At 41.5% G+C, this 26,171-nt stretch overlaps 1 protein-coding gene across 3 annotated transcripts in view; it reads right to left on the reverse strand.

Annotated features, from left to right (window-relative positions):
* Positions 1–26,171, reverse strand: part of LOC122816572 (hemoglobin subunit alpha-D-like) — an 85,370-nt gene that overhangs the window by 48,331 nt on the left and 10,868 nt on the right. For all 3 annotated transcript variants that reach the window (XM_044089437.1, XM_044089435.1, XM_044089438.1), the window contains exon 2: positions 14,852–15,056. In XM_044089437.1, coding sequence (XP_043945372.1) covers positions 14,852–15,056 — 205 coding nt within the window. The remainder of the gene's footprint in view (positions 1–14,851; positions 15,057–26,171) is intronic.

Genomic DNA, 26,171 nt, shown 5'->3' on the forward strand with positions numbered 1-26,171 from the left:
TTTCCTGGGTACGACATTAAGTGTAACCCTACTGTACGTGACATGTATAGTACTCTGATATATCACATATGTTGACACTGTTTACAGTGTACAGCACATATACACCACTTCATGCATGACATATGTACAACGGTTAACAGAGGTGTGGCTGACAGCACATACACAGGGCCAGTATAGACATGTTGCTGTGATACTCTCATTAATCTACCATTGTAACTGGGTTTGCTGCAACATATGTCCAATGAGGGATATGTAGTCCTTAACTGTCATGGCCTTCACCATCAACAGACTGCAATCCTCACAGTACCATCTGCATTCCACAGATAGGTGCATTGTGGCTAATACATGACACCAAAGGCACAACACTGCCCAGTCTGCAGATGAGCCTGCAGATGGGGATTTCTGATATACATGGAACTGACATGGCAGGTATTGCGACATGTATGACGGGCATATCCAGACAAACACTGTTAATCCAACCTTACTCTACATGCAGTATAGCAGAACTTACAGTTCATAGGCAGGTCAGGCACATCCCCCTCTTGTTTGTTGCCCTCTTCCCACAGTGTATGTTGTTAGAGGTAAATCCCCAACCCATCTAAAAAGCTGTTTGCAAAATGACAGTTCTAGCTCCTGCTCATAGACAGGACAAACAAGGGTCAACACCACCAGGATGTTCCCAGGTATTGGTGTGCATTTCCATGCAATTGGCTATGGGAATGTTACCACACCTGTTCCACATGCAATCATAGGTTCATAGGTTCATAGGTTAGTACTAGGCTAACTATCCTTGCGAGCCATTTTAAGCCTAGCCAATTATCTCTTGTGAGAGCCAAACCCTGCACTTTGTGTTTATAAGGCAAACACCTGAACCATTAGGCCACACTCCCAACCCCCAGCTAGGGAAGGCCTGCAATACGTGCAGAGGCCATCAGCTGATCATGAGCATCACGTTAAATACTCAAGCTGCTGCCTAAGCAATGCAGGTGTGGGCCTCCACATCCACCAGAGAGGGTGTGGGGGAGGCAGACAGAGGCAAATACATGTCAGGAAGGGGTGGGAGGTTAAAACTGATGCATGTTTTTGTCACACACCTACCAGCACAGGGTATCATACACCCGATAGCTATGTCATGCTATCACAGTTCGATGCTGTTATTGGATGCGCCACATGTGTTGCCTGGTGGGGAGCACTCAGAACACATATGTGATGGTGAGTGCCATCTGCTACAGGGATACGATAGATATACAGTAGGTGATGTACACGTGCCTGTCTGCATGAACAGGTGCCAGTGTCAGCACAGGCACACTCACACAGGGATGCACACACATTAACACACTTGGCAGGGCCAGGAATGTGACCTGTCACTAGTGGGATTGCCACAACACATCAATGTGCAGGAAACACATGCACCACACAGGTGATATGGAGGTTGTATGGGCAGTGAGTATGAGGGTGTCAGACATAAGGTGGCATGCTTCACTGTGCCCTGGGGAGAGTAGTGCATGTGGATGTGGACATACACACCATACAACACACACACGTACATACAGGGTCCAGTTCGGACATGCATGGGTGCATGTCTGCACGGGTGTGTGGTGGCCAACAGTGCCAATAGGCTATTCAAGGGTAGGCGATGAGTATACCTTGGAATCAGCCCACATGACAATGGTCTGCATTGTGGCACAGGTCTTTAGCTTCTGTATTTACCTGCACAGGTGGTATTGCATCCGTCTTCCAGGCACTTGGGCAACCACTGTGTGTGGCCAATGCTGTGCATCACTTGCCATGTATGTGTTCCCTAGTCGATGACTTGGATAGTGTCTAGGATGTGCACACATCCCACATGCATGTACAGTGACATGTGGAACTGTACCTGGGGTGTCTGGCCCATACTGTGAACACAACTTATAATCAATTGTGCCAGTCTTGCCCACGTGTGGCTGGGAGTTGTACTGGTCAGCAGATTTACCCTGCACCCACATTGATAGCATGCAAACAGCATTTCCTGATGTCAGTGTCATCTGCCCATACAGGCCATGTTGTCAGGCATGGTATGTCCATTGTGAGTCACATATGAAGGCACAGTGGGGTTGCTAACTGTGATTGGCAGGCTGTGATGTTACATGCATAGGTATGGCTTTACACCCCAGCCTCTCAGCCATTTACATCTGTTATCCCTGTATGGATGACCTTGTGATATATAGTAGGGCCACCATAAATGTAATTAGCAAAACCCCTCCACAATGCCCACAGGTGTCACAAACTCACAACCACCTCTATACAGGACACCAGTTACAAACACACACACACACACACACACACACACACCTGTCATGTCTATGAGTAGAACCCCTACCTAGCTGGTTTACTACACTACAGCACTCTGCAGTTATATTATGTGCCACGGACATTACTGAAGCTCATCTTCCCCAAAGGTATATTTCACAATTAATGACATCAGCAGGAATACCAAAGTAGGGTATTTGTACTGTACTGCGAGTGAGTATCCTATAATGCATTGCTCCATACACAGACACTGAGACACACACATCACATCCAGAACTAACATGGATGGAGATGGAACACTACCACCATTCTAAATCACACTACAGCAGTACGCAGTTACAGAACACGCTACAGCGATTACTGGGCTATGAATTTCTCAGAGGTATACTTCAAGATGAGTGACATTGGTAGCCTTGGCAATGTAATGTATTTGTATCGTATGGAGTGTGGGTAGTCTAAAAGGCATTGCTCTTGACCCAGTCAGACACACACACACACGCACACACGCACACACACACACACACACACACACACACACACACACACACACACACACAGTTGCTATGGCTGGGGTTCAAACACCTACCTAACTGGTTTATCACACTACAACAATACACAGTTACAGGACATGCCACGGCCATTATTGGGCTATCAATTTCCCAGAGGTTTACTTCTAGATGAGTGACATTGGCAGCCTTGGCAACGTAGTGTATTTGTATTGTATGGAGTGTGGATAGCCTAAAAAGCATTGCTTTCTACCCAGTCAGACACACACACAAATGCACACACGAACACGCACACACACACACACACACACACACACACACACACACACACACACACAGTTGCCACGGTTGGGGTTTGAACACCTACCTAAATAGTCTATCACACTACAGCAGTATGCAGTTACAGGACGCGCCACGGTGATTATGGGGATATCATGTTCCCAGAGGTGTACGTCTAGGTGAGTGACATCAGCAGTCTTGCCAATGTTTAATATATGTATTGCACAGAGTGTGAGTAGCCTAACAAGCATTTCACTCTACACAGTTCAGAGGCAGACAGGCACACACACAAACACACACTCCCACAATTGACAGGTCTGGGGTTAGTGCTACTACCTAACTACTTTGTCACTACAGCAGTACGCAGTTATGGGATGCACCATGCACTTTACTGAGGTATAGCTCTCCCAAAGGTGTAATTCACATTGGATGACCTCAGCAGGCTTTTCATACTACTGCAATGGGGAGGGCAGTGTGTGCATGGGCCATACCCCATTCATGTGGATGTTGACATGCCACATGCAGGCACACACTGTGTCATATGTCACAGGTGCATGTATACAGCTACTAGATGGCTGCTTCCTTGTACAGTCTTGATGCACAGCTGGCACGCACACCACATAGTCTGTCATGCTGACAGGTATTTGTGGCTAGTATCCGCAGTGGGTTACATCTACACCTAATGTGTTTGGGGCCCTTAGGCTGTGTGCCAGTTGGGAAAGGCCTGCATAGCTCCTTGTCACAGTCACCCTCTTCCACACATCTATGCCCGTGTGCCTGTGGCTTATTATAGTGTGTTGTCCTTACATATCTCTCTGCATTCCTATCCACTGTGTGTGTGCAAGGCAGGAGTGGTGCATACTGACATGTGTTCACACTGAGAACTGCAACGTCGAGATATGTTGGGTCCACTGGTGTTTGCAGACATGGCCTTCATGTGTTTAAGTGTGTGAGCATGCCCAGTATGACCTGTCAGTATGTTGTTGACTTACATTGCCTTCTTTCCACTCAGTGTATGAGCATGCCCAGTATGGCCATCTGTGTTGCATGCTTGGACCATGTCCAGGTTGTTTGTACTGTGGTGCTGAACCTTTGTTGTACACCAACGGGTAGCATGCTGTATCTGCAGGGTATCCATCGGTCATTTGCCATTGACTGTTGCTACATTTCTGCATAGTGGAGGGGGGACAACTGACTCTTTCTACTGTTCTACACAGGAGTGGTGGGGGCACACCTGACTGTTACTCTATGTGTACGTCGGATGGGGGGGTGCACCTGACACTTGTACACATTTGCTAGGACTGTACTGGTAAGTCAGGTACTCCATTTCAGTCTGTAGTCTTACCTATCCTGCTGGCTAGGGCTTACCAGTGTAGTACAGATCCTAGCTTTGTTTACCTACATATTAGTGTCTGACTTCCTAGCCTTCACAACCTACATCCAACTGCCTGGCCTGCTGCAGTCTGTCTGTGTAGGCCTGGGGGAGGGGTTAACCATAGGGCACATTCAGAGGCCATAGTACAGCATTTGTTTGTGTTTGTCTTCACCTGTTCTGCTGGCTGAGACTGTTGCTGGGTATGTGATCCTTCTTGACTGGTATGTGTGGTTCTTATGGACACCCCTGTCACTTAGGCCATTTCCTGAAGTGTGTTTTCTCTCCCTGTGTAGTACTGGCTACTATGGTGACTCTAGTATGTGTTACAGATCTTATGTTGCCACTATGGGTGTCTACTCTCTGCTGCCTTGACATCCAACCACCTAGTTCCCTTGCATGTTCACATCCATACCATAGCTACAGGTAAAAACACATTCTACTCTATTTGACAATTGGTAGGTTGATTGACTTACCTTGTGGGTGTGCCAGACTTGGGGATGGTGCTGGAGGGCTGCCTATGTCAGATGCACATAGTACACTCTCTACACATGGTTAGGCACAGGTAGTGTCATGTTTGGCATCCCTTTTACTGACTGTGTGAGTCAGAGAGAGGTGTCATTCCCTGGGGTCCTACTGTGTCAGTGCATATGCTATGCGTTGCCTCTTTGCCAAGGCCAGGGTATACTGGGCACACCCCCATCTGCCTACTGGAGCAGGCTCAGGTTGTTCCTCCTCTGAGTCACTCTGTACCTGCACAGGCCTTGGCATTGGTGGGGGGCTGTGTGGCTCTGCCCCATGCTGTTCTTGCTGCAGTTGTTTCCGCAGGATCATATTGTGTAGCATAGCACATACCATTACTATTTGGGTACATGTAGCTGGTGAGTACTGCAGGGCTCCACCGGATGTGTCCAGACACTGGAACTGTGACCTGAGCATCCCAAACACATGCTCTATTTTATGTCTGGCCTGTGTGTGTGCATCATTATGGTGTTGGTGTTTAAGTAAGTGTGTGTGCATTTCTGACGGGTGTCATCAGCCATGGCTCGAGTAGGTATCCAGCATCCCCCACTAGGTGACCGTAGGGGATGTCCATGTTGGCAAATCTGTGGTACAGCTGCGTCAGTTGCCATATGTGGGAATCGTCATAGCTTCCAGGGCAGCCAGCACACACATTCAGTATAATGCCCTGGGCATCACATACGACCTGGCAGTTGATGGAGGGGATGCCCCTGCAGTTGATGTAGGCCCTACCCTGCTCACCGGGTGGTGCTTTGATGCATATGTGTGTGCAGTCTATAGCACCCACTACCCCAGGGTAGTTAGCTATTTGGTGGAAGAGACGCATATTGTGGGTCAACACCTCACGTGTGTTGAGGAAATATATGTGTTCACTGGTATGTGCTGACATGGCATCCAGGAATTGATGGAATACTCTGGATGCTGATGCCTGTGAGATGCCCATGTTATCCCCAGTTGTAGTTTGGGAGGTACCTGTGGCTAGTATACCTAGGCCTACATATACCTTGGTATCCACTGGGATGGGTTCCCCTTGGCCAGTGTGGTGTGTTAGGTGTGACCTGCACAGCTCGACAATTTACTGTAGGAGGTCTCTGCCCACCCTGTAGCACTCCACTATCTCCAGCTCATGTAGCCCCTGCTATGTTACCCTGGGTCTGTACACTCTTTTTGGTCTCCTCACTGTGGGTTGTTCAGCAGCATTGACATCCTCACCACCCTCAGTCTCTTGCACATGTTGTTCTATGTTGCCTGCTGCAGCCCTTCTCATTTTGTAGGTTTGGTTTTAAAATTTCCCTGCTTGTATACACCAGTGATGTAGAGTGTAGAAAAACCAGAGGAGTAGGTGTTTGCTTGGTTTATAGTGGTGTTCTGAGCTGGGCTGGTCTGCTTCCTGTGTGATTAGCTGCTTCTGATACATTTCACCTGGCAGCTCAACTAGGTCTCCTTGATTATCTTCCTACTGCTGTTTTCCATTCCCATTGCCTCCCTGTTTAGGCCCATGTGTGCGCTACACAAACAGAGTGCTCAAATGTGCACAGAGCGGTAGTGACGGACTTTAGGGTTAGGGTGCAGGTAAGGTAAGTGTGCGATAGTGACGGACCTTAGGGTTAGGGTTTGGCTTAAGGTTAGTGCATAGATAGTTGTGTATGTAAGGATTAGTGTGGGTTAACAGGTTTTTGGTGTGCTTGTGTTGTGTGTGTGTTTTTCGGAATGGGGAATTTGTTTTGTTTTGTTAACTGTCGGGATTGTGCTTTGTCAGGCATGTGAACTTTTGTGTTTTTGCACTTTCATTTTTATGGTGTCAGTGATCTCGTTGTTGGCCTTTTGAGCTTTCGGTATTGTCAGGTAGACCCCCCCCCCACTTCATAATAATGCTGACACCAAGGCTACACAACATAAGTGATTAGTGCAGTATTTGTATCCATATCCTGCTGCATAATAACACTGACACCAAGGCTACGCAATGTAAGTGATTAGTGCAGTATTTGTAGCCATATCATGCTGCATAATAATGTTGACACCAAGGCTACACAACATAAGTGATTAGTGCAGTATTTGTAGCCATGTCCTGCTGCATAATAACGAGGCTACACAACATAAGTTATTAGTGAAGTATTTGTAGCTATATCTTGCTACATTATAATGCTGACACCAAGGCTACATAAGTTATTAGTGCAGTATTTGTAGCCATATCCTGCTGCATAATAAATCTGACATCAAGGCTACATGACATAAGTGATTAATGCAGTATCTGTAGCGATATCCTGCTGTATAATAACGGTGACACCAAGGCTACACAACATAAGGGATTAGTACAGTATTTGTAGCTGTATCCTACTGCATAATAACTCTAATGTCAAGGCTACACAACATAAGTGATTAATGCAGTATCTGTAGCCATATCCTGCTGTATAATAATGCTGACACCAAGGCTACATGACATAAGTGATTAGTGCAATATGTGTAGCCGTATCCTGCAGTATAATAACGCTGACACAAGGCGACACAACATAAGTGATTAATGCAGTATTTGTAGCCATATCATGCTGCATAATAATACTGACAACAAGGCAACACCACATAAGTGATTAGTGCAGTATTTGTAGCCATATCCTGCTGCATAATAATACTGACACCAAGGCTACATAATATAAGTGATTAATGCACTATTTGTAGCCATATCCTGCTGTATAATAACTCTGACACCAAGGCTACACAACATACGTGATTAATGCAGTATTTGTAGCCATATCCTGCTGAATAATAACACTGACACCAAGGCTACACAACATAAATGATTAGTGCAGTATTTGTAGCAATACCCTGCTGAATAATAACTTCGACACCAAGGCTACATGACATAAGTGATTAATGCAGTATTTGTAGCTGTATCCTGCTGAATAATAACACTGACACCATGGCTACACAGCATAAGTGATTAATGCAGTATTTGTAGCTGTGACACCAAGGCTCCATGACATAATTGAGTACTGGAGTACTTGTAATCATATGAAGATGAGTATTGCAATAGTCTCTGAGGTTGTGTAATATCTTGGTATAAGAATAATTAAGTGGAGGAGAGGTGGTTGCACAGCCTCCGTTAGGATATAGGGCCTCCAGCTACATATATCTGAAAAGTCTAGGCAAATTTTATTTGTACAGGTATCACACTTGTGATCCATTTCATAGGTTCATAGGTAGGTACTAGGCTATTGGCCCTAGGGCCTACATAAGCCTAGTCAAAAAGGTACCCTGACTTTCGCCACCCAAGAAAATTATTTTCCTGTGCCCCTGTTGAGCAGAGCCACAGAGGTGATCCCTGGAGTGAATTTCCTATTTCCCATCCAATCAAGATTTTTCTTGAAGAGTGCTAATGAGGAGCTTTATTTGATATAGATAGGTAGTTTATTCCAGAGTATGGAAAGTCTCTGGGACAGGAATTTATCCCTCCAGCATGTTCTGTTTATTGTGGTGACAAGGTTTAGGTCCCTAGAGCATGTAGCTCAGAGGGATTGGGATTTCTTTAAGTGGAGCATGTCCAACAGCTCTGGGTTTGACATAGCATGTTAGGCAGAGATCGCCTCTGAGTAGGCGATATGCGATGGAGTAAAGCTGGAGTTTTTTGAGACGGTCTGCATAGGGCATCTGTTTGAGACCAGTAATCTTCTTTGTGAGGTATTTCTGCGGCCTTTCCAGTTGTTGTAGATGTCTTGTGAGGTACATACCAAAAGGGGTGCTGTATTCTATAATGGGTCTAATGAGTGACAAGTAGAAGGGAACAATGACCTCTTTTTTCCTGGATGAGAAACCTTTTGTGATGAGGTGTGCCACGTAGAAGGATTTCCTGACTACTGTGGCGATGTGATTATCAAAGGAGAGACTACTGTCCACCTGTGTCCCAAGGTCTCTTATCACATTTTAGGTGTTAACTAGACTACCACCTATGTGGTAGCTCATGGGTACAGAGTTTTTACCAAAGGACATGACAGTGCACTTTTTGGCATTGAGCTTGAGGCCATGGCTTTGACACCAGGCATCTGTCTCAGTGAGGCCCTTTTGTAGAATGTCCACATCATTAGGAGTTTCGATTATGGCTTCTAGTTTGCAGTCATCTGCAAAATTCATTAGCCAAAGACCTTCTGCATTAGCCTGTACTTCAGAAAAGTAGATATCAAACAGGAGAGGACACAGGACTAAATCCTGTGGTACTCCACTTGTCACTGGTCTGAAGTTGGATTTGGAGTCTGCTACTTTCACAGTGTGGGTTCTGTCAGTGAGCCAGTTGGCAACCCATCTTGTGACATAGGGATTTATACCTAGTTTAGTGAGTTTATCTATAATTCCAGAGTGGGGGATGGTGTCAAAAGCCTTGGCGAGATCTAAATAGGCTGTGTGAACCACCTTACCCTTGTCTGCAGCTTTTGTGACTGTTTCAAAGAAGTCTATCAGGTTTAGGAGACATGATCTGCCTTTTACAAACCTGAACTGGGTGGGGTCCAGAGTCTGGAGATTACCAATGTTGTTGTTTATAAGTTTCATGATGATATGTTCCTTGGCCTTGCAGACCAGGATCTTTAGGCTAATGGGGCAGTAGTTCTCGGGGTCCATGGTGGCTCCCCCTTTGTGGAGTGGGATAACCGCTGCTGTGCGCCATTCAGTGTGCACAAAGCCTGAGGTGAGGCTATGACTGAACATGGTGCTTAGGTGGGGTGCCAATTCATTCTGTAGTTCATGTAGAATGCAGCTTGGGTTGTTGTCAGGTCCCATGGATGCTGAGTACTTGGCTTTGGAGAGTGTTGTTTTTACCTGTGTAGCCATGATTACAAGAACTTTGCATTCTTCCGGTATAGAGATGGGCCCTTTAGGGGGGTGAGAGGGGAGTAAAGTTAGCACTGAACCTATCTGCCAGGATGTTGGCAATATCAGTTGGTTCTGTTTAGTGCCATTGTGCCATAACTCACAGCAGATCTGAGTGTTGCCATTGAGATTCTTGACATAGCTAGAGAATGCTTTGTGGTTGTCTTCAGAATCAGTGGTGATTTTGTTTTCATAACTAGCTTTGGAAGATTTTATGAGGGATCTCAGCTTCTTACTGAGGCTGACCAGGGAGTTCCTCCAATCATGGGATTTTACTCTTTTTTGCAACAGTTTCTTTCTTCTGTTATAGAGTTTGTTTATGGCAGGGGACCATCAGATTGGCTTCCTTTTTTTGGAGGATAGCATCTTGGTTCTGTTAGGGAGAGCATGATCCATGCACTCATGTATGTGCTTATAAAGTGCATTTGTGTAGGATTCAGTGGTCGTACCTCTATTGTCTGTCTGCATGGGTGTCGTGAAGTTTGCCACTTCTGTCTTAAGAAGTGTGAAGTTGGCTTTGGAGAAATATTTTATGGTAGTTTCCTTAATGGGGGGGGGTGGGATGTGGATGTCTAGGGTGATTAGCTTGTGGTCGGATCTGGCCAACGAGGAATTGACCTCTGGTGTGGAACACCGGTCATCCATGTTGGTAATGACCAGGTCTAAGATATTGCTGCCCCTGGTGGGGGTGTGAATAAGTTGATCCAAGGCGTTGGAATTTGTGAATTCCAGAAAATGTTGAGCAAAAGAGTTGGTACAATTGTAGTTTTCCCAGTTAATGGTGGGATAGTTGAATCGCAGACCATCTCAAAAAACTCCAGCTTTACTCCGTCACATATCGCCTACTCAGAGGCAATCTCTGCCTAATATACAAAGCTATGTCAAACCTAGAGCTGTTGGACATGCTCCACTTAAAGAAATCCCATCCCGTCCAAGCTACACACTCTAGAGACCTAAACCTTGTCACCACAATAGACAGAACATGCTGGAGGGATAGATTCCTGTCCCAGAGACTTCCCATACTCTGGAGCAGACTACCTATCTATGTCAAACAGAGCTCCTCATTAGCACTCTTGAAGAAAAATCTTGATGATTGGATGGGTAATAGGAAATTCACCCTGGGGATCACTTCTGTGGCTCTGCTTGACAGGGGCACAGGAAAAACAATTTCCTGGGAGGTGAAAGCCAGGTTACCTTTTTGGCTAGGCTTGTATAGGCCCTAGGGCCAATAGCCTAGTACCAACCTATGAGGAGTGGGAATCCTGGTGCATGGTGGGGGATCTGTAGCAAGTTACAATTTGGATTGCGGTCTTGCCCAGAGTTAGTTGCACTTGGATAATCCTGGATGCATTGTGCTGAGCAACTAGCCTGGAAGTGTGGCTATCCTTAATGAATATGGACACGCCTCAAGCTTTTGTGTTTCGGTCCAGGTTAGGTAGCCCGAAAGGTGTAGTATGAATTATAGCCTGGTAATGCAGGGGTGCTCTCTGGAGCCTTATACCAGGTCTCTGTCACTGCACAGATGTCAATGTTCTCCATTTTAAGGAGTGCCTCGAGTGAATGCATTTTGAGGTATAGACTTCTGGCATTGAGTGTCATTACCCTCAGATTTTGCTTGCTTGTACCTGTTACGGTGATAAAGTTGTCATTTGAACCTTGCCTAAAACAGGCACTATAGGGGTGGCAAGAGTCTTACCAAGTATCTGGAATCCCAAGGGTGACAGGTGCAGGCCATCTCTGGCAAAGCTTTGTGGTCTGTTGATCATGTCATCCCAGGCAGACAGATACTGGATCCCCGTAGAATGACACCAGAAGCTTAGCCAATTGTTGAAGTCAATCATTTTTTCCTTATACTGTGGTATCATTCTGGGTGATGGCAGGATGCTACTCAGGGCTAGGGTCATACATGCCTGGGCTACAAGATCGGAGATCTCCTCCATGTTTCTTTTCATATAGTCCAGGGAGGTACATCTCAGGTCATTCACACCAACATGGACAATGACAGAGTCATATTTGTACTTGTTGTGGAGTGACCTGAGCGCATGTGTTATGTGGCGGATCCTGGCACCTGACAGGCAACTGACAGCAACTTTCTCCTTGTTTAGCCTGGTGAGTGGAACATCAGTGTGCCTGACTATAGAGTCACCTATGACTAGAGTGTTGGGTACATTGTAATGCCTTATGGGCTTTGGTTGAGTGGCACACTGAGTTATTTGGGTTGTGTTGGGGGGTGGAGGTTGCTTGTGTTTCTGCTTTGGAGGTCTCTGTTGCTTGAGCAGATTTTTATTGAGAGCCTCTGTGAATGTAGGTGTGTGTTTTGTGTTGCTATGTGTGTGTTTTGGTGCTGTAGGTTTTGAGGGACTATGTGATGCATATAGTGTGGTGCAAGTGTTTACCTTCTCCTCTTGACTGTCTAGTCCAGTCTTGAGTGAAGAGAGCTTTGCTTCCAGTTTGGCTATATAAGTGCATCTCTCACAGGTTGTAATGTTGGGTGGTAGGAGGAGAGGGTTGTCTGTGTACATGAAGCAATTTCTGTATTGCCCCAAGATGCTGAAATTCATCAGGTAGACAGGAGAAAACACCAGGAGCTGACCCTTAGACATGGCTGGATTATTGTTTATTTATTAAGTACTAAAAACTGTTTTCCTCTAGACAAATGAGAAAAGTTGAGTGCTGTAGTAATTTGAGGCTTATTTAGTGCTTACAACAAGTTCTGAATAAGTGCTGAGCTCAAAGAAACAGATTTGAGTACTAAAACTAAAAAACTGGTTAGCAGACTTTATGGCACCGGAAATAGTTTAATCCTAGCTAAGCGGCAATGCATAAAGTGTATTTTTTTTAATATAACAGTACAAATGAGCAAACTAATTTAAACAAATTAACCAATTAACCAATAAAAATCTAAAAGCTTAGCCCTGTTCCAGCAGTCTTCAATCAGACAAGTTCTAACTGCACACTCCTGCCACTAGGGTGCAGGGGAACCTTCTCCAAAAAAGATGGCCTGGATTAGTGCTCAAGTTATACAAACAAAGATAGATTCAGCATGCCTGAATCTAGTCTATGCTACAGCAAACAAGGTGCACCAATTTCAGAAAGAAACAGTTCAAATAAGCAGGAGCAATAATCCTTTAACCAGAAATTCCCAGCTCAGAAGGGCAGAATCTATCCTCTCCTCCCACAATAGTGCAGACCACACACCTTAATGAAAACTAACTGGACTGAAACCCAAGTACTTAAACCAGAACTAATACACTTTTAGAATAACAGACACCGAGCCTTCAATCAACAGTTCCCAACTTAGAAGGATGTAAGCTACCTGTCCTGCCACAACAGTGCAGACCACAAACCTTCTTAATGTAAAACAATTGGTCTGAAGCTCAAGTGCTTAAACCAAAAGGCTTAGAATAAGAGTTACAATTTAATCAGGCTAGAACCAAGCAGTAATAAATGCAGCAGAATAAATACAACTGAGTACTTTTAAGAAGAGGCAAAAGCAAAATAAAGTGGATATTTTTTTTTTTTTTGCCATCAAGTTGCTGTGAATTTTCTTGCATTGTTTAAGGAACTGGATTGATGTGATTCTTGGGTTTGTTATTTTCAGATTGGTCTATGTAATACTGTAATTGAATAAGTCAGGCATTTGCTTTGGAAATACTAACTGACTAGCTATGACAAGTTAAATGAAAAAGGAAGGCTATGGAAGAAGAAAGAGGGAGGCAGTAGCTGGCACAGAAGGACTGGCTAGCAGCAGTATGGCCATCAGAGGAGGTCAAACTGGGCATAAATAAAGCAGAAAAGAAGAGAAGGATAAAGGCATTCTTGGTTTACCTGTGAAACAATGAATACCATCAGGGTTAAAAGAGCAGAAGAAAGAGTTATTAGGAAGCACTGTGGCTCAGTGGAAACAACCCTGCCTCATACTTCCAGGGTTCAATCCTGCCTACCTGCTGCTGTCTGCATGGAGTTTGCATATCCTTTCTGTGACTGCATTGCTTTTCTCTGAGTGCCCCATTTTTTTCCACTTCCCTAAAAGATGCTGGTTGATTAGTTATTTTAAACTGTTAATATATATTGTATTTTTCCATTGCCCTTGTGATCTGGGTCATGGTTAAAAAATCAGATCTGGAGTAGTTCACCTAATCAGTTAAATAAATTAAGTAAAAAAAAAATGGTGTGACATACTGTCTTTCACAGTAATAGTCTATCATGCTCTGCAATAAATGGTATCATAAAAGAAAAAAGTTAAAGATCTCATCTGTTAAGAGCCTTATCCATATTTACAATTTTGTATCTGAGCTTTTTTTTCCAGAATGGAGATTCCTTTCTACGTAACAGATGCAGTTGTTTGTGGCAATTCACCATGCTTATCATTTTTAACCACAAGTCAGCTCTAAACGAGGAACTCAAGTTAAAACATAAACATTTTTATCTTCTTCTTCTTTTTTTTTTTTTTACTCAAGTACTGATTTGATCACCGAGGCCCCCTCCCCCAACATCCTTCTGACCTTTTCATTCTCTGTGGGTGAGAACCCCATTTTCTATTTAAAGCATTACCTCCACTACATATACTGATCTGCATCCAAGGGGTTGGTGTGCAATGGACCTTTGCAATCCTCTGTCACTCCTTCACATGATCTGTTCTATTGGCTCTGTGCTCATTGTAGACAGGCACCTCCATGTGATCACTGGACTCTTCCAGGGATTCTACCACAGAAAGTGTGCTCCTAGCACAGGCCCCTCCCCTCTCATCTCCTAGGAGACAGATGAGCAGGCTTAACCCTTGTCATTCGTTTCCTTCCCCACAACAGCTCTATCAGATTATCTTCTACTTTCTGATCTGAATAACAGCCCTTTTTCTTTACATAATCCTCAGCACAATCTTTATTTCATAGTTCAAGAGTCACAACTCTCTCTTTCTTGTGTGTACACACACATACTAATCACACACACACACACACACACACACACACACACACACACACACACACACACACACACACACACACACACACACACACTGGCTTACCTGGAAATTAACTGGATCTACTCTGATTCTGTAAGCATGCAAACAACAGAGGTCAGCAAGGGCCTCCTGTATATTATCAGCATTCTGGACAGCTGTACCAATAGCAGTAACAATCTTTCCACCCTGGTTACGAACATAAGAAGAGCCAGGGTCGATGTTCTTCTCATGGAAATAAATCTTAGTCTCAGGGAAACACCGGAACATTCTGTTCAAGGAAAAGGGAAACAATACCAAATTACATTTTATTTAAGTTTATTTAAGTATTTAGAACTAAATATTTTACAATAAAATGTAAAAGAACAAATACGATTTAAGAAGATATCTTACAGTAAACAAAGTAACAGTAAAATTTCAATATATCGAGTGTTTAAATAAGACATCCAAAACAGGTGCATTTACTAGCCATAGAGATGCATTCCTAAAGTCGGTAAGGTAGTGAATTATGTAGGACCAGAGTAGGAAACCAGAAAACATCAAATTCATACTAGCTATCATTACAAATTCCTAACTAGCGAAACAGAGCCAGCAATCTAACTGGAAGGGTGACAACAGCTCTTTTAGGAAAACATGACCCAAATATTGAGAATTGAAAACAGTACACAATAAGCTGATTAGCAGCCAGTGAAGACCCATCAGCACTGGAGTTACGTATTCATAATGGGGCAAAATCCCTAAGAGCATGGCTGTAGAATTCTGAGCCCACTGGGGCAGCTGAGATACAATAGAGGACAGTGCAATAAAATCATGGATGGATATGCTTAACAATACAAATTTCAATTTAAATGGATTAACCTGAGACCAAAAATCCTTCTAATAATCCAATTTACCCAATCATTCTATACCCAATTCCTGTTAATTCATAGTGCATACTACACTACAGCTAATCTTGCTTCCTTTTTGTTAAAAAAATTGCTGGGCTGTGTAAAATGTGTCTCAATGTAGAAGTGAACCTGCTCCATCTTTTTTTGTGTGTTTGTTTCTAACCAAATGGTTCCCTTCTATGGAATCACTTAAAGGCATACCTCTGCACCTGCGGACATTGAAAATAAGTACAAAGGCTCTTGAAAAGTAGGTACATCCTGCTAAAAATCATTTTGGACATCTAATTAGCATTAAATTTGAATACCAAATAGCACATCACTCTTCCTGCTTCCAGTAGGAATGGGAGATACTTCCCAGAAATACATTTAAAAAAGAGAGAACAACAACTTTAATGCACTGTATTGCAAAATTTTACCACACAAGGTATTTTATGTTTGCTTCTGAAAAACAGAGATTTAAGATGTGTGTCCTCTTTCTTTTAAATTACTGGTGCCAGTACTATGTTGGTCATATAGTGTGGTTTTCTGTGTACTAGACAGCTTCAAAAATCATATGTGATGAGGATGAGGTTTCAAACAGCGTGTGAAAGGATAAATCAGGCCTGAAAGTAGGGACATACCTCCCAAAAAGTATATCATATGCAGAGGTAAATCAGGCCTGAAAATAGGTATGTTCCTCCAAAACAGGGACAGGGTTTGCTTCAAAGCTAAATGAAAACATGCAAACGCTGCTAATTTTGAACTGGATTGGCCTAAGCTTAATTTGGGTGACATATCAGTACCAAGGACTCTGAGGCATCCCCTTTCATCTTGATATCTTCCATAGTTGTAAATGATTCATGTTTCCACAATGTGGCTGAATTCTCAGGTCATAAATAATAATTTAGTCAAAACTACAATTAAACACCTAAATCCTTTCAAAATTATAAATAAGTTTAAAAAATGTTTATTGCCAGCTGTGTTGCAATTAAATGATAAAGCACCAGTATAATCTAAGTGATCCAGATTTGATTAGTTGCTTGGATGCCTGCAGGAGGTGGCAGAAAGAAAGGGAGGGAGGAATAATATGGCAACACTGACCCACCGTTCCTTAGGATGATGATGTGGGGATATATGCCTGGGGTACATATCCTTGAGATAGTGTCCCTAGCACCGAACAGAGTCCACATGAGATTTATTTATTTATTTGTCTGTCTTTTTGTTTGTTTATTTATTTATTTACATTTGTTTCCTAGGGTAGAGCACTGATAAATATATGACCACTTGCAAGATCAGCCCAGGTTACAAAAGTAAGAATCGCATTCAGTTACACTGAGCTTAACAAAGTGAAACAACAAACAATTAAATATTGTATAATCGATAATTATATGTATGTATGTATGTACATATATATATATATATATATATAGAGAGAGAGAGAGAGAGAGAGAGATAACATAGAGGAGAAAGCTAAAGAAAGAGAGACTGGATTGTAGGTAAGGTCAAGAGACAGAGGATGAAGATGTGAGGGAGTGCAACGTAAGGTAAAATGTGTAGAAAATGAAGCGTAGGTAAGATAAGTCTGGTGGATAGATACTCAAAGGAAAGAGATATGATTAGATTACTTGGGGAAATGTCACTTGTGGAAGTGAGTGGCACACCCTCCCTGATGCACATTGAATGTTGAATCCTAGATTATGTTATTGGGTATGCACTATGGGATTAGGACCAAAAAAAAATAAGAAAAATTCCTGATAGTGGCCTAAATGATAGACCATCTAGGTGAGCTATCACTCCCAGTGAAAGGAGAATGAATGAGACAATTGGCCAAGAGGCGAGCTGCATCAGCAGGCAGCAAGGGCAAAAAGTTACAGAAGAATACTTTTAGAAAAAAATAGAGACTAGAAAAAGAGCTTATTTAATTATATTAGATTTATTCTCAATGCAAATGGAGCATGTATTAATTTATTGATATGCATTATGTTTGCCTCCTTCTGAATGTTTTTGATTTTTTTTTGTCTGTTTTTAATTATTAATTTTGAATAAAAGTGGTAAAAAAGTCAAGTTGTAGGAAAATAACCTTTTTACTAATATTTCCAATAAGGAGAAGGGTAAAGATAGTGTAGTTACTTTCTTGATAATGCAGAGTCAGAAATGAATAGTATAACATCCTCTAGTATTGATAGAAAAAAAACTCATTATTATAGAGGATCATATGATCTAGAAAATGACTGAACTGATAGAATTCAGGCAAGAGATAACCAGCCCTGTGCCTGAGCCAGGGTCCAGTTCACAGTGGGCAGGATACATATTCAGTATCAAACTCATGATTTCTTCATAATTAGTACAGCAATACTCTGTTACACCTGTCTGGAGGCAGACGTTCCATCAGTGTCCATGTTGTAGCTATTGAAGGCTATCTGGAGTCCCTAGTCAGATCCAGTTAACATTATCTGCATTAACATAGAGAGAGAGAGAGAGAGAGAGATCAAGACTAACATTTACAATCAGAAAAAAATGAGTCTGTTTGATAATGCACTGGGAGGTGGGAGTGACTCTAGACATGAGTGAACTGAATAGGGAAACTGATGTTGTTTGTCTTTTTGGCTTTTCCCAGTTAGGGGTCGCCACAGCGGAACTCGGGTCTGCTAATGATTGGCAGTAGATTTTCACGAATGCTGAGGTGCCAGCTCAACGTTCAACCTTCAACGAAGGCACGCCCATTTACGCATGTCTTTCGAACGCCCACCCAACCGCGGGGAGGACATGCAGACTCCACACAGAAGGCTCCCCGCACTCCAGCCAAGAATCGAACGGGAGAACCTCTTTCTTTGAGGCAACAATGCTACCGCTGCACCACCGCGGAAACTGATAAATATGCTAAATGTTTTGATTACTAGGAATAATGTACTTCTCAGTACATGAGATAGCTGAAACATTCTTATCACTTTGGGGAACAGAGTCATTTAATGGCAACATCTGGGAATGAGGATCATTATGGTCCTGAATGTGGTATCATAGTGAATTGAAAGAACAAGTAGAGAGGCATGAAGAAAATGTCTAAAGGCTAACATTGTGTGCCTGGTGAAATATTACATTTATTTCCAGCAAGCAAGGGAAGAATTTTAAGCTTAGATAAAGAAGAGAGCAAATATATAGCAGACATGAAATTATCAGTGACAGTGGCACAACAGGTAGCACATTCTCCTTTGGAGAAGAAGGCTGTGGGTTCTGTTCCCACACCAAGTGGACTGATTGCTGAAACTGTAGCACAGCATAAATAGGGTTATCACCTGTCCCACTTTGCGAGGGACAGTCCCTCTTTGGGGAGTTGTGTCCTGCAAAAAAGTTGTAAAAATGGCAAATGTCCTGAGATTGGACAAAATTATTTCCTATATTTTATGTAATAGTTGCATAAAACAGTTATTCTGCATCTGAAACACCTAAGTGTTATAAGAAACAGAATAAGCGGCTAAAATGCTACAAAAATAAGATTTTATTTAAGCAAAAAAGTGAAGTTCTGTCCTTTGTACTGGCTGTGGGTATGTTTCGGCCTGCAAAATCTGATGTTTTACCAAAAATGTCCCACTTTGGGCATTTGAAAAGGTGGCAACCCTAAGCATAAAAGGGTGCTACACTTCTGTGTTTACTGTCCTTTGGATGAGATATCAAATTGAAGCCATCTGTTTGAGTTGGTGGTAGCTCAGGTGGATGTAGAGGATACCATGACACCTACTGAAAAACAATAAGGGAAGTTTCTCTGGTGCCCTGGCCTATTTTTTCCTAGTAGTATATATACCATCTCAGGTCTCCCATTAAAAGAGGTACTAGGTCTGTGGCATCAACCTTGTCAACAAAAAATAAATGAAAAAAAATTAACTCCATTACAACAGAACAATAATTTTAATTATACATATACAACCATATCTGTTAATTAATGCAGAAGTAGTGTGGATGGAAGATTTTACATATAAAGGGAAAAAAGAAGGTAGGGAATGGTGTGAGAAAATGGTGGAAATTATTAGAACACTATATTTGCATGGTGGGCAACTCACAAGGGTTTGCACAGAGAGGAGAAGATGTAAAGACAGAAACTGATTTTATTGTTAAAAACATTAAACAAGAGATTAAAGGTAGAGAATGCTTGACAATTGTTTGGACTATAAGGCTTTTTGGAATGAATTAGGGAAAGAAAGTACAAAAATGAATGCAGGGAAAGGTATAGACAAGATCAATAAATGATGTTTTAAAAGAATTGGGACAATTGGTAGATCAGTTGTGAGTTAACCATACAGGGATGACACCCTTTTAAAGAGGTTGGACTCAGTGATGGACAGCATTTATAAGGAAACTCAAGACAGACAATAGGTTAGATAAGACGGGATAAATAGGGGAAACCAAAAGACGATAGGTGGATTTGTAGTTTCCTTGAAAATTTTGAATAAAACAGCAAATGTTTAAGGGCGAAGAAAGAGCATATCAAAAACATAGAGTAAGGAATGAAGTAATGGATCACTAAACAGAATTTGGCAGTAGAAGGGAAACAGATAAGAGATGTATCCTTTGTTAAATAGTAAAGTAAAAAAAGAAGATTTATTAATGGAAAGGTTGAGCTAAAAGTGGAATAAAAAAGGTCTGAAAAAAATAAATAAAATAGTACAGGAGCATTTAGGTGATTTATATGGCAGGGAGAAGATAAGCCTAAAAAGAGACTGGGTGTTTCAAAGCCTGAAAGGATGTAGCATGAGAGATACATACCAAGTATTATTTAAGAAGAAAGAGAGAAGGTATTACAGGAAAAAAGATTAGAAAATATATCAGTGAGGATAAGACAAGATATGAGTTCTGTAAAGAAGGAAAGACAGAATAAGGAAATGATTGCAAACATTTTAACTGGATGGTAGGAAAGAGGTATTAGTTATGAGATTTATCAGAACTTAATACATTTTATTTGGAAAAAGGAGAGCAGGAAAGTGGGAAATTTGTAGCCAATAGCACTGATAAACATCAATTACAAAACATTGAGAAGATTATAAAACTAAGATTATGGAAAGAATAGGAAGTTTTTGGGGAGGTGAAACTGTTTGGGATGACCAAAAGTAAAAGTAAGACAATTCCTATTAATTATAAGAAAGGTAGTTGACTTTATATGAGGAAAAATGTAAAGAATAAGGTTAGTTCAATGTGATATGTATAAGGCTTTAAACAACTTGCGTCATTATCAGTTGTGGAATATTTTAAACAACTATGAGGTTTTAGAGAATAGATGCTAAGTTTGTACAAAAATGTAGCTCTTCATCTAGAATCCCAGTATTCAGAAGATGGAAGTTAGGCAAAACTAAGATGAAACTGGAGTAAGACAAAGTACCCATTTTGTCTAGTTTTATTTAGTATAGTTTAGTTATGAACACCATCTTAATGGAAACAGAAGGTATTACAGAAGAATGGACATGGAAAATTTGTGAAAAGGTGAAAAAATGCCAATTTTATTGTTTTACAGACAGCTTAGGTGTGACAGGAAAATAAACTAATTTTAATTATATGATGGAATTAGAAGTGGGATAAGGTCTAAAGAGGCAAAAAAATCTAAAAGTTTTCTATTTGGGGTGAGAACCATGAATATATATTTTAATAAAAAGGAAATATCAGCTCTTTGACAGTTTAGCTCAGAGGAATAGGTTAATAAACTTCATTAAAAAAGATGGGAAACATCATTATATCACAGTTGGCTTGAATCCCTGTACTTTCATTTACAACTGGTGTGACTTGCATAATAATAATAAAAAAATTCTGCCTTAAGGATTACATTGGCGAACAGGAATGTAATACTGCAGGACCATAACAAGGAAATTCTGAATATCCGAAAAAGCTTTGCTATGTTTCTTAAGAAGAATGTTTAATTTAAATCAGTTTCATACTTATTTAGGCAAGTATATGCTTAATTAAACCATCAAAAGTGGACTTAATGTGTGTTTTCTTTAGAATGATATGGTGAACACAATTAAACCCATTTAGAAGAAGTATTTATATAGACCTGAGAAAGAAGGAAGAAAGCATACATTTAGTATAGCAATTGCATTATTTGTTGCTGAGGTTAATATATGTATGTTAGGGCAGGTAATAATAACAGTAATAATAATGAAAATATATTGCATTAAAAGTAAATAATAATATATTGGGTGGACAAATCTTGACAAGAAAATATTATGAATATTGGAAGATTTTTCTAGGTACTTTTTTATCCTCTGTTGACTGCTAGTTATTAATCTTCTTTAATTTAATTGGATCATCCATTCCATCATAGGGTGACAATTAACAGTGAGAAGCTATCATCTTGGCAGACATCAGGGATTTTCCTATTTGACCCTAAGCCCTTCCCTAGGAGCTGGCTTTCACAGTCACAGATGTGAGGACCTTTACTTTTGTATGTATGCCCCATGATGGCTATAGCACAGACACAGCTAGACAGTGCCAAGCATGCCACCTAGTTCATACACTGCAAGTCATGTATCTCTTTGTCTCAAGTGGGTGCCAGCATTACAATGGGCTGGACGACTTCCCTCCCCACCAGGATAAGGGAGTCAGCAACAGTTTTTCACTCCCACACCCTCAGCCACCCTCCAATGTCTGAGAAGCTAATAATGTTCAGGTCATCTGGGCTGTAGTTAAGGCTTCATCCTCTAATGCTGCAGCTCTGGGTCATTTAAGTAAGTCAAACTAGAAGAAAACATAGAAAATGTGACAATGAAAACCTGTAATGTGAGAGAAGAATAGAAGAGAGAGTCACAGTCAGTTGCCTATCAAGCGCCAGGATTCGCCACATCACACAAACATTCACGTCCCTTCAACACAAGTACAGATATGATACAATCATTGTACATGTGGGTGTAAATGATTCAGATTTACCTCACTGGACTGCATAAAGACAGACATGATCTAGCTCTGCGAATATTTGTCTGAGACAGGAATGCACCTAGCTGAGAGCAGTATTTTACCATCAAGAATGATGCAACTATATGAAATATATATCAGCCTGGGAAGAGATGGTGGACAGTGAAAACTGATTTGCCAGGGGTGGCCTGTACCTCTCCTCACCAGGCTTCTGTATATTGTCTACAAACTTGTCAACCCCCATAGTGCTTTTCTCCTAGGCAAAGTCAGTCCTCTAAAACTTCTAATATAACTAAACAGAATCAGGACAACATTAGGGTATTTCTGATCAATATTAGGAGCCTTAAAATCTAAACATCTTGCAAGCACTACTTACCCTGAAAAATGTAGATATATACATCATCACAGAGAGCTGGTTCAAAACCAATGATATCACGTCATCAGTGGAGAGCTTTAATGCTTATCCCTTGTACAAGCTCACCACATTAGAAGTCGGCACTCACTAAACAAGACAATGTCTTGGAACACCTCCATGTTCAACTTACTATAAAACATGCTTTATCATATCATACCTAACTACAGGACCCCCTCTATGTCCTTCATGGTCCATACCTTCTACCCAAGCAGTATGGAGTCATTGTATATTAAACCAAAGACCATTCTCCAAAGAGACTTCAACTATCCCACCATTAACTGGGAGACTTATACATCCTCAAACATGTACAAATTTCCTGGACCATTTAGTCCACACCCAAATCAGGAGACATAAAAACCTGGACATGGTCTTCACCAAAGTGGGCAGCTCTGCTCTCCATCTATTGTAATCTCCTCCCTGGTTAAATTGGACCACAAGTCAGTCACATTCACCTTAAGACTGAGGCCATAAGCATCCTATCATATTTCTATATTCAGAAACTATACAAAGTCTACCCAAACTGATTGATAATCTGACTTAATTCAAAAGACCTTTCTACCTTGATGATCCCATTGCTTATGTGGAATCATTTACTGCCAAGTTCTGTGTATCTGTAAATAGTTGCAAATATGTAGCTGTAATACCAGAAGTAAATACAATGCAAAATTCAACAATAAAACCCTGTGGTGGAACCCTAATATAGACAGGTTCTGTAATAAAAGAAAAAAATAATCATAGGACGCAAAAATAAATTTAACTCTCAAGAAGCCAAAAACTCTTTTGTTAAACTAAAGAAACTCTGAATACTGATCAAATCAAACAAATCCAGATATGAGGTAAAATAGCCATCCAGGCAAAAGATAGCCGCAAAGCCTTCTGTAACTATGTTAGAAATCTCAGAAACATTGGGAAGAGCTAATAGTAAATGATATCACATACTCAGACCCATAAGCCATAGCCAATCTAATAGCAGAAAAATTCAGCTCCAACTTCATCCTCTCTCCCCCCTCCAGTATTCTCACATCAAATAGCCACATCTGCCCCCCTCTTTATATCTCCCAAGAACAAGTCTTCAAGGCACTGTTTAAGGCTAAGAGCACTACATCTAAGGGACAGGATAACATACCAGGCTGCTTACTGGTTAGCCTGAAACATGAATTGTCAGACTCCCCTATAGATAGCATGGCAGAAGTTTAAGTAAATAAGGCTCCATCATCAACCCCCTTCTTTATTTTCCTTTTCATTAACCCCTTGCCTTCTGATCATTAACCTACCAACATCTTGCACCCTGATGATTTAACATTGATTTGTTTTGGACTCTTTTTTTCATGGAAGTATGTCAAACCTTCTTCATCACCTCTCCAAACTCCTTTTCTGCCTGGAATAGTACTTTCAAACTGTTCTCAAATGGAATGAAACTGAACTTGGACTTCTTGGAATATCTGCTAGACTTTATCCCTTTTTCTAACATTCTTTCTTTGCTATCACTATCACAACATTTAGCTAGTTACAACCTTCAGATATGCTGACCTGCATCTACAGCCCACCATCTCCATGACAGCTCATTTTAATTTTGTTAAAATAAAGATAAGCAGGATCTCCTTACTTGGAGAGACCTCCCATTTCTGTCATCACAAGGGCTGCTCCATCATCAGAAAAGGTTTTCGACAGCCACAACATGAATGTAGTCATCCATTTTTTTTGTTTTGCCAAATCCTGCAGCAAAACTCTCCACACTCTACAAGCAAACTCAGACAGGTTCTGCCATTTCATCCTCGTGTCACCTAAATTAGAGCATTTTCATGCTGGCTATCTACCTGTAATAAAAAGAGTTGACATTATCTATCTATCTATCTATCTATCTATCTATCTATCTATCTATCTATCTATCTATCTATCTATCTATCTATCTATCTATCTATCTATCTATCTATCTATCTATCTATCTGTCTATCTATCTATCTACCTACCTATCTATCTATCTATCTACCTATTTATAAAATAAACTAAAGACTAGACCCCAGCTTGCCTCAAAGTTTCTTCTCAAACCTTTCACCTAATAAAGGTCTGGTCTAAAACAGACCCATCAGTACCCTAGCTTGCTCATACCCAGTTTTCTCCATCCCAGAAGCTAAAGCTTAGGATGTCTTACTCTCCATGTCAGGAACTCAGAAATTCTGCCATCCTTTAGACTCAACCTGCTTGCTCACATCATGAATGGTAATGCAGCCCACCCTCACTTTACTCACCTCTGTTAAACTTGTATTATACACCTCTTCTTTCCTGCTTCTGCTGAGCACACTTTACCTTCAACTAGGTGGTGGAAAAAATATATATATATATGTTTCTTGCATTTAACTGTGGCATGCTTTTAACTTTGAAATCATATTCAGTTGTTAACTCCATAAGCAGCTGACTGGACAGAAGCATCCTTTTACAGGGACAACCCAGCAGCACTATCGTGTTAAGTGAGTTGCTCTGAGTCTCACGGTAGACAAAGGAGATGGAAAGAATAACATCATGCACCCTTGGCTATAGAAAACAGCTCATTAGCACCTTATAGGTTCATAGGTTCATAGGTTCATACTAGGCTATCTGCCCGAGGGCATTTATAAGCCTAGCCCATAGTTTTGTGGCTTACGCCACCCCTTTAGTATGGGGAACTATACCCATTATTTTGCTGTGCCTCTGTTGAGCAGTGACACTGAGGTAATCCCTGGGGTATATCTGCGATCTCCCATCCATTGGTCAAGATTTCTCTTGAACAAGGCCAGCGAGGTGCTCTGCCTCACATATACCTTGATTTTGTTCCACAGCATAGGGAGTCTTTGGGTGATGAAGCTATCCCTCCAGCATGTCCTATTAATAGCCGTGTCGAGGTTTAAGTCTCCCGCCCTTGTGGCTCTGACGGATCTAGATTTTTTGAGGTGAAGCATATTCATCAAATCTGGGTTTGACATGGCCTTGTATGTTAGGCAAAGGTCACCTCTGAGCAGCGGTGGCGACTGAATAGAGCTGGAGTTCTTTCAGTCGGGCAGCATAGGACAGATGTTTGAGACCCTTTATCCTTTGGTGAGGAACTTTGTGGCCTCTCCAGCTGCTGCAAGTGTCGGGTCAGATACATTCCGAATGGGGCATTGTACTCAATCATTGGTCTGATGAGTGATGAGTATAGGAGACTATGACCTCCCTTGATCTAGATGAGAATCCCTTC

This window comes from Protopterus annectens, chromosome 12.part0 (genome assembly GCF_019279795.1).
Source record: "Protopterus annectens isolate FY-2018-M chromosome 12.part0, PAN1.0, whole genome shotgun sequence".
NCBI lineage: Eukaryota > Metazoa > Chordata > Ceratodontiformes > Protopteridae > Protopterus > Protopterus annectens.